Genomic DNA, 13,726 nt, shown 5'->3' with positions numbered 1-13,726 from the left:
ACCATCCCAGGCTCCACTTTCCTTCTGCAACACCCTATGCAATCGCTGCTGGAGTTCTCCTGCCATATTCCAAGAGCGCAAGACCACAGACTGGGAGAGTACGACATGCCTCCTCTTATGCCTATTGACCCGATGGGCCCTGCGCTCGTTTTCTGAGTCAACAACCCGCGCAATTCAAGTAAGGATAGCCATTTATGAAGTGTTATGTGTTTATGGCTCCAGATTCAAGCCAAACACGTATCTAAGTATCAGAGACTGCAAACTCACCATAGTTCTACTAAAGCTTTGAAAAAGGCTTATGCAGGCAACTCATTCACGAAGCAGGCTGCGGGGTGCCACAACGAGTAATTACTACAGCCCAAGCGGTGAGAAAACAGGTAAAGCAAATCCAGGCAGGTTTTGAGCAAGAATTTTTTGCCCAGTTGCCTACTTGCAGCTTACTTCTCATTCACAAGTAACCCTGTATGTGAGTATCACTATCTAGGGGCTTGCACTGGGAGAGCACCTACGGACTTCAGCCCCAGGTCAGCACAACAATGCCCAGAGCAACATCGATCTGACAGAGCCACCAAGTTCTCTGCCCCGAAGGACTTGTGGCTGTCAAACACAAGACAAGAAGCAACGTTTGGACCAAGCTTTCCAGCAGGCAGCCCTTGAAGTGCCAGCCATCGCTGTACATGGCTTGGGGACCTGCTCCAAAAGTCACCACCGCAGGTGTCCTCAAAGCTGGGAGGAGAAGGGGAAAAGGTGCAGAGTGAGCACAGGGTCAGGAGCCTGCACACCCAGGTGTTAAACGCCGGGCTTGGCGAGGTTAGTGGTTTTCAACTTGGGATCTGCAGAACCCCAAGTGATCTATGAACTCCTTTCCGAAAGGTAAAAGTGAAAAGTGACACTTATATTCACTGTATTTCTACTGGGAAGTCAGCAATCTGCAAACCAAAGCAAGCTGAGGACCATTTCACTGGCGGGCTATTACTCACGGGGACAGGCGGCAATGTAAATGATTCAAAGCAATGGAAAATCCCCAAGAACTGGAAACGGGTGCCCAAGCCACTGAGCAAAAGTGTTCACCAGCATGGAAACAAGAAAAAACTGAAATAGCAGGTTCCAGTTGTCCGACATTTTCCTAGCTAGCGGGGGAAAAAAGTTCTGTCAAAATTATTTCCTTCTTACCCCCATCACTCGTCACAAAAATCAACTCTGAAGTCTGTAGCTCACTTTTCTTCCATCTCACAAGATGATTGGTGTCTGGTGGCTCCCAACAGACAGGATATGTTTTGTCCTCTGTCTCAACACAAACATTGAAGAGATTGGAAAGAAGGCACTGGGATTAATTTAGGTAACCACTGAAACCTGAAGCCCAACAGTTACACGAGCAGAAAAATTAAAAAGACTCGTGCGCTGGCACACAGATAAATCTGCTTTCCCTCTTTAAGATCAAATATGTCACTGAACGAGACTAGCTATTGACAGAGAAAAGCAGAACAATGATAGATGTAGTGATTCTGACACTAAAACATTTTACAGCCCTACTGCGCTTGAAAGGTAGCCAAGAAGCAAGTCCCTACAGACCTTCCAACAGCTATTTGGCATTGGCTTCACCGAGGAGCTCTAGCCGTACACCTCTAACAAAGACAAACTAACAATCAGAAAATACCTCAGAAGCAAAAGCAAAGGACCTGAATCAATAAGAAATCTATAAACTAAAGGGCTAGAAGCTGCTGCCATAAATGAAAAATGACAAGATGATAGCCGCTAATTCCCGCCCAAGGAAAGAAACGAGAACGACTGTAGGTCAAGTTGCCTACTTCTTGTGACTTCATCTTTATTGACAAAGTATGTATTAAGATTTCCTCTTCATACTTTTATTGAAGAAGTATCAATTATGACTTCCTCTTCGTACTTTTCCTGAAGGCACCTACAGACCCTGGATGAACTCTTCTGCTGTTTATTTTTCAGAGTATTGTACACATCAAAAATAAAAATGTGAAGAATACTAGTCCTGAGTGTGAAAGCTTAACTACCAAAGGGCTCCCGGCTTAGACGCAGACAACCCACTCCGGGATTAACCACATAGATTAACTCCTCAGGCAAATCTCTTTAACAACAGTCAGGCAAATACAAGAACATACAACATGCCTATATTCAAAAATGCGAGCCCTCCCACCAAAGTCAGACTTAATTTGCTATGTGCACATGTGGGCATCTGCTTCTTCTTGAATCAAGACCACTCAAGGTAATGGCAAACCTCCCTTTGTACAGCACTTAGCACGTTATATACACCCTCCCGCACACATCTATGTGAAGGAACTCCAAATTTCTCTGAGAAACGCTGTGAAGCTTCATCATCCTACGAGTCCTACACTCTTCCTTCCCCACCTCAGAGGCACCTCCCAGTCATCTGATAGATGAAGATGACACCACGCTGCTAAACCTCCTAAGAAAATGCATTAACTACTACTAAAGTCTCCACTTCCGATAAAAACAGAGCAGACCTGACACCTGTCAGACTTGCTTCCCAAGCCTACGAAACACTACATCCAAGATTATCCCTTCATATCACTAAAAACCTGGATGGCCTCCCTTCTCCTTCTGTCTCCCACTCCTTCCAGATGTTCATATTCATAAAGGAGGCTTCTCTAGAAGGGTGACGTCTGCTCTGAAGATGCCTGTTTGAAATATATTCTTGTTTCTAGAGCATCTAAGATTGCTGAGACTGAAAGTTATTATTTCCCTGCTCCCTGTTTACTCACTGTTTACCCCTTCGTGACTATTCTTCTCTCAGCTTCTCACAAAACTGTTTTCCCTCTTTCATTGCGTAGGATTTTTCAGTCAGCAAAACCAATAAAGTACGTATTTTTAACCAAAAGGATAATTGTTACAAATTATCAATGACGGCAGGAAAGCTCAGTGCCCTCAAACCTTTTTTCAACCCCACTTCGGAAACAGTGGGTGAATGTGCCCCTTTAAATTCTCTCTTCTCAAATCGAACTAGGGAGAAAACTCATGCCCTTTTATTCATTTTTTACTAACCTCTCCTGCTAGTAGTGTCTAACATGTTAGATACTGCCTTTGCTTTAAAATAGACCTTAAAATCCTGTTTTTCAACTGGTTAAACCACCTTGTGAACATGCGGCTAAGTAGCAGCTCGCCTGGGCTGCAGGGATGTCCTGACTTCTCAAAGTGGGACCAGGGCCACACACGGCGTGACACCAGGCTCCTGAAAACCCCCATCCAGGCTCATCCGACCACCCACGATCTGCTCCTTCTTTGACTTACACGGCCATATAAACACCAAGTATGTGACAGTCCACCAGGACCTCCTTCTTCTGCTCTCCTTCCAGGCAGACGTTTTACCCTCTCCTTTGGGCTCTCGGGATTGCCGACACCAGCCTCAACAGGGGACATTTGCAAAACCCAAACGGGAGTCTCCCATGAGCGGCTCCCGCATGGATGCTGACCTACTCTGGGCTCCAGAAGGCAGAGCATCTTGACAGCACCCTGGGATTAAGCAAGGTGTACGGGTTTCCCTGAGCGGAGACGGTGGAGACAAAGGAGGCCCTTCAGGGAAACCCAAAGAAAACAGTCGGCTCAATCTTAATGCCAGCTATTGTTATTTCGTCTGTCAATGAAAAGGGAACTTGTCTGGGCACTAACCCTGCCGTATGTGCAAGCGGGAGAGCAAACATCTCATGCCGGTCTGCGGGAGCGGGAGGCGAGGGCAGAGTCCACTCCCACACGGGCTGAGGAGCGGCTGGAAGGCTCAAGGGCAGGCTGAGACCTATTGGCAGCCCAATAACACATCAAGAATCCCTTTACTAGAACACCTCCCTAAAAGAAAGGGGGGGGGGGTGGGGGGAAGCAAAACACAAATCCCCCAAAACACCAAACTCCAACATATAGAAGTTCACTGCAGCATCACATGGAGCTTACAGGACTTTGGTTACCTCTCTGTAGGATTTGAACACAATAAATTAGCAGGCAGTGATAAATCTCATTTATGTTGGGTTCATCTTTTTGGGAAGGGACATCAGTAATGAACTGCATTTGCTGCTGGTGGCACAGTTGCAGGGGTCTATGAGGAAGAAATTCTTGGCTGTGAGGGTGGTGAGCCCCTGGCCCAGGTTGCCCAGAGAAGCTGTGGCTGCCCCATCCCTGGAGGGGTTCAAGGCCAGGTTGGACGGGGCTTGGAGCAACCTGGGCTGGTGGGAGGTGTCCCTGCCCAGGGCAGGTGGTGGAACTGGATGATCTTTAAGGCCCCTTCCAACCCAAACCATTCTATGATAAGCACATGGACCCAAGGATACTGCTAAGACAAGGTAGGTAGATATGATATATTTATTAGGCTATTAAGTCTTCCTCACAATGACCTGGAGAAAGGCTGATGCATCCAGAAACCTATCTATTTCTTCCATATTTTTTGCATATAGAAATATATCCCTGGATATTATTACCAATGTGGAAAATACAACTACAGTCCAAAAGAGTGAATATTGACTGCCTGTCTTCTTAAGCTACAAGTTTCACTAGACTTGGTATAGGGTGGTTTTTTTCTAAAAAGGATAGAAAACCTCCTTTTTTAAAAAAATAAATACTCGTTTTATAGCCTTCTGCTATAGGACTTCTGCTGTTTTGGTGTCCCATCCCACGTCCCTTCCCTCAAGGAAGAAGAACAACGAAGTCTCATATTGCATGGGTTAGAAGTATATCCAGCTCCAGAAAACACACTGGAGAAGTCATTACACTGTGCATATTTAAGCGCACAGTATAGTAACTTTCTTTCATTTAAAAAAAAAAAAAAAAAAAAAAACACCAACCAAAAATAGGCTTAGTAAGTGCCGATGGCAAGATTACACCATTGCTTTTCTGCTACAGAAAGAAAAGCAACTAGAAGAGCCACTGTTCGGATTCCCTGGGTAGTTACCGACCTTTGAATGTCTGCTCTATCGCTATTGTGGCTCAGAACAGGAGCCCAATTAAAAAAGGGCTCTGAAGACCCGCTCAAATGTCAACAGGAAAGCACTTTGTTTCATCAAAATATACGTGTTTGTACATCCTTAACATTCAGATATTTCTCGTCACAGGTCTCAGGTGAAATTCCAGGTGGTAAACTGAGGGATCGAGTGCACCGGACAGAAGCAAGCATGTTTACATCTTAGTGAAGGGATTTTATCGCAAGAAGAACATAATATCCTTAAAAACCTTTCCAGATCTGGCCCACCCAGGGAGCAGTTTCAATATTGGAAACTGGAGACTGCAATAACATTCCCAGCAGTCAACATCATTAGAACATAATCAAAACATTTATGCTTTTGCATTTAAAATAAAGAAACAAAGTTTGGAGAGAGCTTGAATTTTCAGAACCCCGTTAAATTTCTGCTACCGCAGAAAACTATTATTAACAAGTTCCTCCCATCCTCACGTTTCACAGCCACAGTTTCTGCGGGGGAAACCACCATCTGGTTGTAGCTTTGATTGTCTCTGAACGCTTCAGCCTTTCCTTGACTACCAAGAAAAGAGGAGCCGGGCCATCACGTCTTTGCCGAAGCCAAGGAAGGAGTGATGTTGCTCAGAAGGCAGTTTTGGATGCCAGGACTCTTGGAGACCACCCAGTCCGTCTGGGTTGCATCTTTTCTGCTACTCTCTCTAAATGGACGTCCCTTGGATGGGACTTTGAGCAACCTGGTCTCGTGGGAGGTGTCCCTGCCCAGGGCAGGGGGGTTGGAACTAGATGGTCTTTAAGGTCCCTTCCAACCCAAACCATCCTGTGATTCTATGAACGCAGATGAGAACACGGTAAAGCTTTGTCATGCCCTACCTGGGGGACGAGCTGTAATTCTCCGGGTCAGAAGAAAGGAGAACAGGTTCACCATCCAGATGAACGGCCCGAATCAACAGCACCAGAAGAGCTGGGAGAGAGCCCCGACTTCGTTCCCATTCCCTTTACAAAGGAGCCGAATCAAACCCTGCCCCTGAAGGCCCGGGACAGCGGTGTTGTCATACACAGTTGACCCTTCCCGTAACATCTCCGCACTAACCACACATTTCTCCAGGAACCAAAGCAAACCATTTCAAGCTGACTTTTAAACTGTGGCAACAGGCGTAGGAGGTCTGAACTTGGTCCGCTAAAATCATTGCAATTTGATAAATAAAATAATAAGCAATGTGCCTCTAAACAGCAAATTACAAAGAGAGGACAAAGTTGGGAATGCACTGCTGAGTTTTTGTGCCGCAAAACCGCGAAGAGGAGCGGGCGGGACGGGGGTGCTTGTGGCTGGTGGCCCCCTGGCCATCCCTTGCCGTGGTCCCCAGGCACCCCATCCACCTCCGCCTTTTTTAACCACTGCGGTTCCCTTACAGCATCGCTTCTTTATACAGAGCAGAGGCTTCACTTGCAAGGCTGGATGACTTATTTGCCACCGGGAAGGACTCTCCGCTATACAATGGTCCTCTTTGTGGGGAGACAGCACTAGCTGGCCATTAACCTTATAAATCCTTCACTTGAGTTGCACAATGAACACCACACGCCCCTGTATTTGACTTTGCTTCTTCACGAGAAGCTGCGTGGAATGAAAAAAAAAAAAAAGAAAGAAAGAAAGAAAAAGAGATGAAATGAAACAGGTGGTATCTCTCCTTCCTGTGTGTTTTTTATTTTCCCAATACATTTTAGATAACCTGCATTAGTCTTGCAGCCCATCCACGGCTTTCTTTAAAGAGCAAGAAGTATTTCTGACTTCAGGATTTGGCTGCTGAAAGGTGAGCACAAACCACGTACTGAGAAATCAGGCACGTGATACGCAGTCCTTACCCATTCAGCTCTGGCCGCTCTCTCTCCCCCGTCTCTAAAAGCTGCTTTTACAAAGCACGTTGAAGGCCCAATCCAGCATTTCTGAGCAGCAAAATTCCGTTCCCAAAGTTGGAATTAAATCCACAAGCACCTCAGCTGGGCCATCAGCTTAAGTCTACCCAGGTTTACCTTCTTTTTTAGGCTGCAATAACCACCTCAGAGATATAAAAAGTGCTTAGTGGATCTCTAACTGGCTCTAAGTTGGGGTGGGAGAGAAGGAGGAAGAAAATAAAACTGTAGTTTAAATCCCCTGAAGTTCCCATGGTGATACCACCAGGCACACAAAAGGTGTAGAAGAGTGTGCGGTAAGCTCCTCCTCGGAGGTTTTATTACTATGAAACCTAACGCTCCCTCACGGAAAAGAAGTTTTCATGATATAAAGGAGATAATTGGGAGGAAAAAAAAGACAGTTCACGTTTTATGACTGGCTGTAGATGAATAACACTTAATGTCCAACAGTCTACGCTGCACCATAATCGGCCACTAATGACTGGAAAAACTCACTGCGAAAATTACTGAACCTAAACTGGTGGGGTGTAAATTTAATTTTTGGTGGCAAGAGAGAAGGCGGCAGGGAGACAAAAGAAAGGGAGCACTTAGCTCCAGCTCCCAGCGCGGCAAAAAAAGTTTCCCCCCCCCCGACGCCTGGCTGAGCAGGAACAATGGACAACAGCCGACCGCGCTGAATTATAACTCCTGCTAGTTAGTTTAATTATTGCACGTACATTTCTTGAAAACTCCATTTGAAACATCAGCGTGTAATTGGAGAGATTGCTCTGGGCATGACCCAAGGGTTATTCTAAAGCTCGGTCACTTCTTCCCAAGCAATGGTTGCAAAAGGGCACGGCCCTTCCACGAAGCGTACGGAAACCTCTCAAAGACGCCCATTGTCCGAGACACAGAAATCAAGTGCAAGAGCTACAGAAGTCTCAGCTGGGAAGGCGAAAGGCGACGAAGATGCAAAAACAAGGTGGAGCATCCTGCTACAGCAGCAGCACCTTGCATAGAGGAGCTGAAAGGGGGGGGGGATAAAAAAAATAAAAATTCAGCTTCCAGGGTAACAAATATTAGTGGGTGCAAGTGGAAGGCGTGTCAAAGACAGAAATCTTATTAAAATAATAATGCTCATTAAAGACTTAAGTTGCAAAAGCCTTGCAAAGTTACAAAAAAGCTTCAAACCACTCTCACCGAAGACGACAAATTTCATCACGGGATCTATAGGCTTGCGTAAGGTTTCTTGACCCTCTAAATCAGCAAATTTAGGTTTGGGGGTTTTGTTTATTCAAAGTTTACGTTTCCAAAGCTTCTCCTTCAGCCAGCTTAAAAACCTAGATACACCCTCCGATTTCCTAATGACTCCGATCCCTGCAAAAACGGATGCTGAGCAAGCTTTTAAGGCGTAACCATTTAGTTTAAGAAAACTGGCAAAGAAGTAAGTTTTAAAGTCCCATGTGAAAAGCTTCATCCCCTGCATCCTCAAGCCCCAAACTGTCGGCACTAAAGCCACTCTCTGATGTGCTCCATGCTCCTGCCCTATTTCGTGGCAGGGTCTAATTTTACAATTCAAGAGCAGAATCTCCGGACGCTGGAATCTCACGTGGATTTGAATCCATCTCTGGCTCAGATCCACCTGCACCAAGCATACTAGGGCTATCCACTGCCTGTTAACTACAGATCACAATTCCACGAACTTTTCATTATCAATCCAGGGTGGTTTAAACACGAAAAGACCTATTCAGCGACGAGTCTCCTCCTGGTTTAGATTTTACAATCCCAGCAGCAGAAAGCATGCTGTGCATAGCAGAGGTTTAGTATTCCCCCCTCCTCACCAGATACTTTTTCCTCCGGTTATTATCTCCGTGGCCATCGCAACCCATTACTCGTCAGACCAGCCAAGGCTCTGGACCCCAAGGAACAAGAAGCGTCAGCAACACCAGCGCAGAGGTTTGAAAGTCGTAATTTCTGGGTCACGTTAGCCCTTAACGATGCCGGTGAAGGGCAGCGCTGCCCAAGGCTCTCCGGTACCTGCGCAGGGAGGACGTGCAGCCAAGAGGAGGAGGCATTTCTGCCCCTTGTCCCTTGCCAGGTAGCAGCGGGAGGTCGGGATGCTCTCCCCGCATCACTTCGGGGCAGCTCGTCCTCCAGCCCCCCATCCCAGACAGGCACCAGAGGCGGAAGGGGGGGCAAAAAGCCACTCAAAACCTTTCCTCAAGCGGCCAGACAGGCAACAGAAAAGGCAAGAACCGAACCCATGGCCTGTCATGGCACTTCCCGGGTACCCCTACGGCCCTGGGGTGCAGAGAAAGACCCCCCCCCAGGCCAACCCCATGCACCCCCTCACTGCTACACCCGCACACAGCAAACCCGCTTCCCACCACAGCCAAGGGGGGGGCTACGGCTGGGCCAGAGCGACCGAAAACAGCTTCTTCGCCTTCCTCAAAAATACCGTGCCACTTTTTTCCCCTTGACCCCACCAGTTATTTATTAACAGTAGTAAAATATTACCGTTCCCCACCTCCCACCCAGCAGGTTTTCCCCTCAGCCTGAGAGACACCCACCACTTTTTTTTTTTTTAAAAAAAACTGAAAAGCCTATGGACTCTTTGTCTGTAGGTGTACCGTTTGCTGCTTTAATGCTGTGGAGAATAAAGCGTGAGAGAGCTCCTAAATAAGTCACAGCCATTTACACATTGGGCACCTAATTACGCTGAAAACCCAATTACACACCTTTAAGCAGATGCTCATGCCCACGGGCCAGGCCCGTTACTTTGACTCCTCTTTAACTACCTAACTTTACAGCCGGTGCAAGTTGAACCTACGTAGATACAAGACCTGAATTATCAGTCTGGGTGTGGAAAAAAAGGCGGGGGGGGGGGATTAAAAAAAAAAAAAAAAAAAAAAAGGAATCAATCAGCGGCTCCCATCTCATTTAGCGCGACTCCAGCAGGTCCCTGCTCTTCTTTCACAGTCTTTAATCAAAGATTGAAAGGCATTTGCTATTTTTAAAGTCAAATGAAAACTTTTGGCTCCAGTCTTTCGCAAATTCACAGCGAAGATAAGCCCCCCCGCCCCCCCCCTTCCCCCCCCCCCCCCGAGGAACGCATATTATTTACACACCAGCAAGCTTACTTATTAACGAGAACTTCTAGCAAAAGTGGTGTTTCCGTATTTTCAAATGGGCCACAAAGGCCTGTTTACATTCCTTGCCTGGCTTCAGTAACGTCAAGGTCAGAGCGCACCCTTCCGTAGCCCTCCTGGCTGAGGAATGTCGCCTGATGGGCAGGGGGAGACCCCAAAATTCAAACACCGACCCTTACGCTCCGTCAGGCGATGGTGGCCATTGAAAAGCTCTTCATCCTTGGTCCAACTGGAGGCTAAAAGCCCACATGAGCTACAAGGAGCAGCCAGAACTACCCGTCGCCCCCATCTATACTCTCAGAACCTCGCTTTGTCGCAAAAGTAAAGGCATAAGGATGCAGGAGCCCTGGCTGGGAAGAAACACACGGCAGGTTTTATCCCCTTGTTCGCGGGCCACAAAGAGCAACTCCATCCACACCCCTGCCAGGATGCAAGTCCACTACCCAACTCTCCTCTTAAATATTGGTGGAACGCGGAAAACTCGTCTATCGCCAGAGCGGGATTTGCCACCTGTTCTCCAGCACCGAGGTTCAGAGGAAATTTCACTGTAACGAGGGAAAAAAGGTCCATCAGCTCATTTTTAAACAGGTAGCGTGTCCTGAGCTTCCCCCTCAGCACAGAAGAAATGGTAATAATCAAATAAGTCTGACGGGGAAATAGCGAGTGACAGAGAAGCGTCGGAAAACTGTGCGAGACGCAAGACTGCCGAGGAACAGAAGCGATCAGACTCTGCATCGCCTATTCCAGAAGGACAGAGACAGCTAAAACGCATTCAAAACCGAGATTAAAAAAGGAAACTGAGAAACACCGGACAGTCACGCTTTGCAGGAACTTTACCCAGATAATTTTGTAAAGGAAACGCACGGGAGCGTCCGGTTTTAAGGATGTGAAACTCCCGGCGCAGAGAGAGCATCTCTACACTCCGTGAGCTGGTCCAGGTGCCCGCTGCGTGGGACGCAGATGATGGAAGCTGCGCGCAGGGAAAAGGCAGTTTGTCTCTCCGTCACCACTGCAGAGGCCGCGGGAAGCAAGGAGACCTTGACAGCAATAAAACAAATCCTCACAATTTGCCTTCTCTCCATAAGAGAAGCTGCGTGTTTCAAGCCGTGAAAGTCACAAGTGACCCTAAACGCTAAGGAAAACTTCAGTTCTGTTGTTCTTCGCAATTCCCCAATATATACACCAAAGAGCCACAGCTTTATTTCTTAGAGGGTTGGGTTTTTTCCTCATGTCCAAATAAGCGCTGCAAACATTTTTTCTGCTCTCTGTGCTAGGATTTTTTTTTTTTTTCTTTTTTTTGGTTCCTGAAGAAAATTAAGGAAGAGATGTGCTCCTTCCCAGGCCGCATAGCACACAGGTGGGATTCCCCTTGGGGGGCCATACCATAACCCAAATCTTCAGCCCACCGCCGCAGGACGGGCTTGCCATTTACTGCTCCAAAAGCCACGTGCCTCGCACCGCAAAAAAGCCCTACATTCCTCACCTCCTCCTCCTCCTCCTTCTTGCCACGGGAGACACCTTCACGGCAATACCATGATACAAGTTCGAGCTAACAAGGAGACCCAAGTATAAACTGAAATATTGGTTTAGCAAGACTAGAAATTACCCCTTTTCATGAACATTTTTTTAGATTTCCAGTGCCAAAATTACCCCTTTTCGTGAGCTTTTTTTTTAGATTTCCAGTGCCAAAATTACCCCTTTTCGTGAGCTTTTTTTTTAGATTTCCAATGCCAAAATTACCCCTTTTCGTGAGCTTTTTTTTAGATTTCCAATGCCAAATTTACCCCTTTTCATGAACTTTTTTAGATTTCTAATGCCAAAATTATCCCTTCTTAATAAACTTTTTTTAGATTTCTAATGCTAGAAATTATTCTTTTTAATGAACTGGTTATAGTACTAATAAAAACTTGCACTCTCTGTAAATGTTAGCAGTTATTCCCAGATTGCGTAGAGGTGTTTGTTGGAGCTCAGGAGGGCGTGGGACCCCCCCAGTAGTTAAACACCCGAGAGGAGCATGCCCGAGGAGAGAGCCGCAGGAGCTGGCCCACAGAAGGACAGCATCTCACCCTGCAAGGGGTATAATCATAGAATAGTTTGGGTTGGAAGGGACCTCAAGGATCATCTAGTTCCAACTAGAGGGAGGGAGACACCTCCCACCAGCCCAGGTTGCTCAAAGCCTCAAAGCCCCATCCTTGGACACCTCCAGGGATGGGGCAGCCACAGCTTCTCTGGGCAACCATCCGCACCTTCAGAGTGAAAAATTCCTTCCTTAAAAAAAATGTCTTTTTTCATCCTACGTTTACAGTTGAGGGTTTCAACCTGAGAGCCCCGGAGGGAGCGGGGGAACGCCGCTCTCCATCCCCACCCGGCGGGGGCTCCTCCGGCCGGCCCCGACTCCCCCCGCAGCGCGTCCTTCTCCCCCCAATCTCGCCTCACCCTACGCTTTTGGGGCGCAAACCCCGCGGCGGGGAGGGGGGATTCCGCCACCCCCCTCTGCCGGAGACCCCCTCCCCGCCCCGGTCGGCACCTACCCAGGCACTTGATGTGGAAGCCGGCGGGGGGTCTGAGGGAGCGGCGCGCCCAGCCCTGCCGCAGCACCTCCAGGTGCTCCTCCTTGCCCTGCACCAGCAGCACCTGCTCGTCGATCCAGCCCAAGAAGAAGGTCTCGGCCACCGCCGCCGTGGCCCTCCTGTCCCAGAAGTGCTGCATGTTCTCCCGCTTGAAGTCGGCGAAGATCTCGTAGCCGATGCGGTGGCGGCCCAGCTCCGGCCCCGCACCGCCGCCGCCGCCTCCCGCCGCTCGCCCCCCGGCCCGCTCGCCCGCGGCGACCAGGACGATGGCCAGGGAGTGCGGGGCGATCTGCAGGCACCGCTCCGCCCTGCGCGGCATGGCAGCTCACCGCCCGCCGCCGGGCACCGCCGCCGAGACGGGCACCGACATGTCTCCCTCGGCGGCCGGTTGTCCCCGCTCCGCCCCCGCCACCGCCCGGCCCGGCCCGGCCCGCTCCGCCCCCGGCACACCCCGGCACCGTGCCCGCACCGCCCGCCGCCCCCGGCCCCGAGCACCGGCCCCGGGGAGGGGGGGGAAAGAGCCCCGCTGCCCGGCCCCGCCAGAGGGGGAGGCGTCCCCCCGTCGCCCGCCTTCGCTTCCCCGCAAGAAACACCGGGGCAGCTCTGCCCCGCATCCCCCGGCCCCTTCCACATCAATCCCGCAAAGTCTCACGGTCCCGTACGTTTGCGCTTCTTCCAGTGGTTACACAGCGGTTGGGAAAATACCGAGCGAGCAGCACCGACCCCACTGTGTCCAAACGTCCATCACCACCTTCTTCACCCATAACAGAATCATAGAATGGTTCGGGTTGGAAGGGGCCTTAAAGATCATCCAGTTCCACCCCCTGCCCTGGGCAGGGACACCTCCCACCAGACCAGGTTGCTCCAAGCCCCGTCCAGCCTGGCCTTGAACCCCTCCAGGGATGGGGCAGCCACAGCTTCTCTGGGCAACCTGGGCCAGGGGCTCACCACCCTCACAGCACAGAATTTCTTCCTCAGATCTCATCTAAATCTCCCCTCTTTCAGTTTAAAACCCTTCCCCCTCATCCTATGGCTCCCCTCCCTGATCCAGAGTCCCTCCCCAGCTTTCCTGGAGCCCCTTTAGGGACTGGAAGGGGCTTTAAGGTCTCCCCGGAGCCTTCTCTTCTCCAGGCTGAACCCCCCCAGCTCTCTCAGCCTGTCCTCCCAGCAGA

The 13,726-nt window shown here is 49.1% G+C and overlaps 2 protein-coding genes across 3 annotated transcripts in view; both read right to left on the bottom strand.

Annotated features, from left to right (window-relative positions):
• Positions 1 to 12,930, bottom strand: part of LOC128909860 (storkhead-box protein 1-like) — a 32,467-nt gene extending 19,537 nt beyond the window's left edge. Inside the window, exons 1-2 of one of the 2 annotated variants that reach the window (XM_054202197.1) lie at positions 12,516 to 12,930; positions 9,775 to 11,021 (exon numbers count right to left, since the gene is read on the bottom strand). In XM_054202197.1, coding sequence (XP_054058172.1) covers positions 10,900 to 11,021; positions 12,516 to 12,873 — 480 coding nt within the window. In that variant the 5' untranslated portion in view covers positions 12,874 to 12,930 and the 3' untranslated portion in view covers positions 9,775 to 10,899. Of the gene's footprint in view, positions 1 to 9,774; positions 11,022 to 12,515 lie in introns of those variants that run through there. The other variant, XM_054202196.1, reaches the window with a different exon arrangement.
• The window catches only part of STOX2 (storkhead box 2), a 151,850-nt gene extending 138,613 nt beyond the window's left edge, over positions 1 to 13,237 (bottom strand). Inside the window, exon 1 of the mRNA XM_054202195.1 lies at positions 13,217 to 13,237. The gene's annotated coding sequence lies outside the window, so the exon portion shown is untranslated. The remainder of the gene's footprint in view (positions 1 to 13,216) is intronic.
• Positions 13,238 to 13,726: the final 489 nt, after the last annotated feature.

The sequence above is a fragment of the Rissa tridactyla genome, chromosome 5 (genome assembly GCF_028500815.1).
Source record: "Rissa tridactyla isolate bRisTri1 chromosome 5, bRisTri1.patW.cur.20221130, whole genome shotgun sequence".
Classification (NCBI taxonomy): domain Eukaryota; kingdom Metazoa; phylum Chordata; class Aves; order Charadriiformes; family Laridae; genus Rissa; species Rissa tridactyla.
The sequence above is the reverse complement of the archived record's forward strand: the minus strand, read 5'-3'. Positions and strand labels throughout refer to the sequence as shown.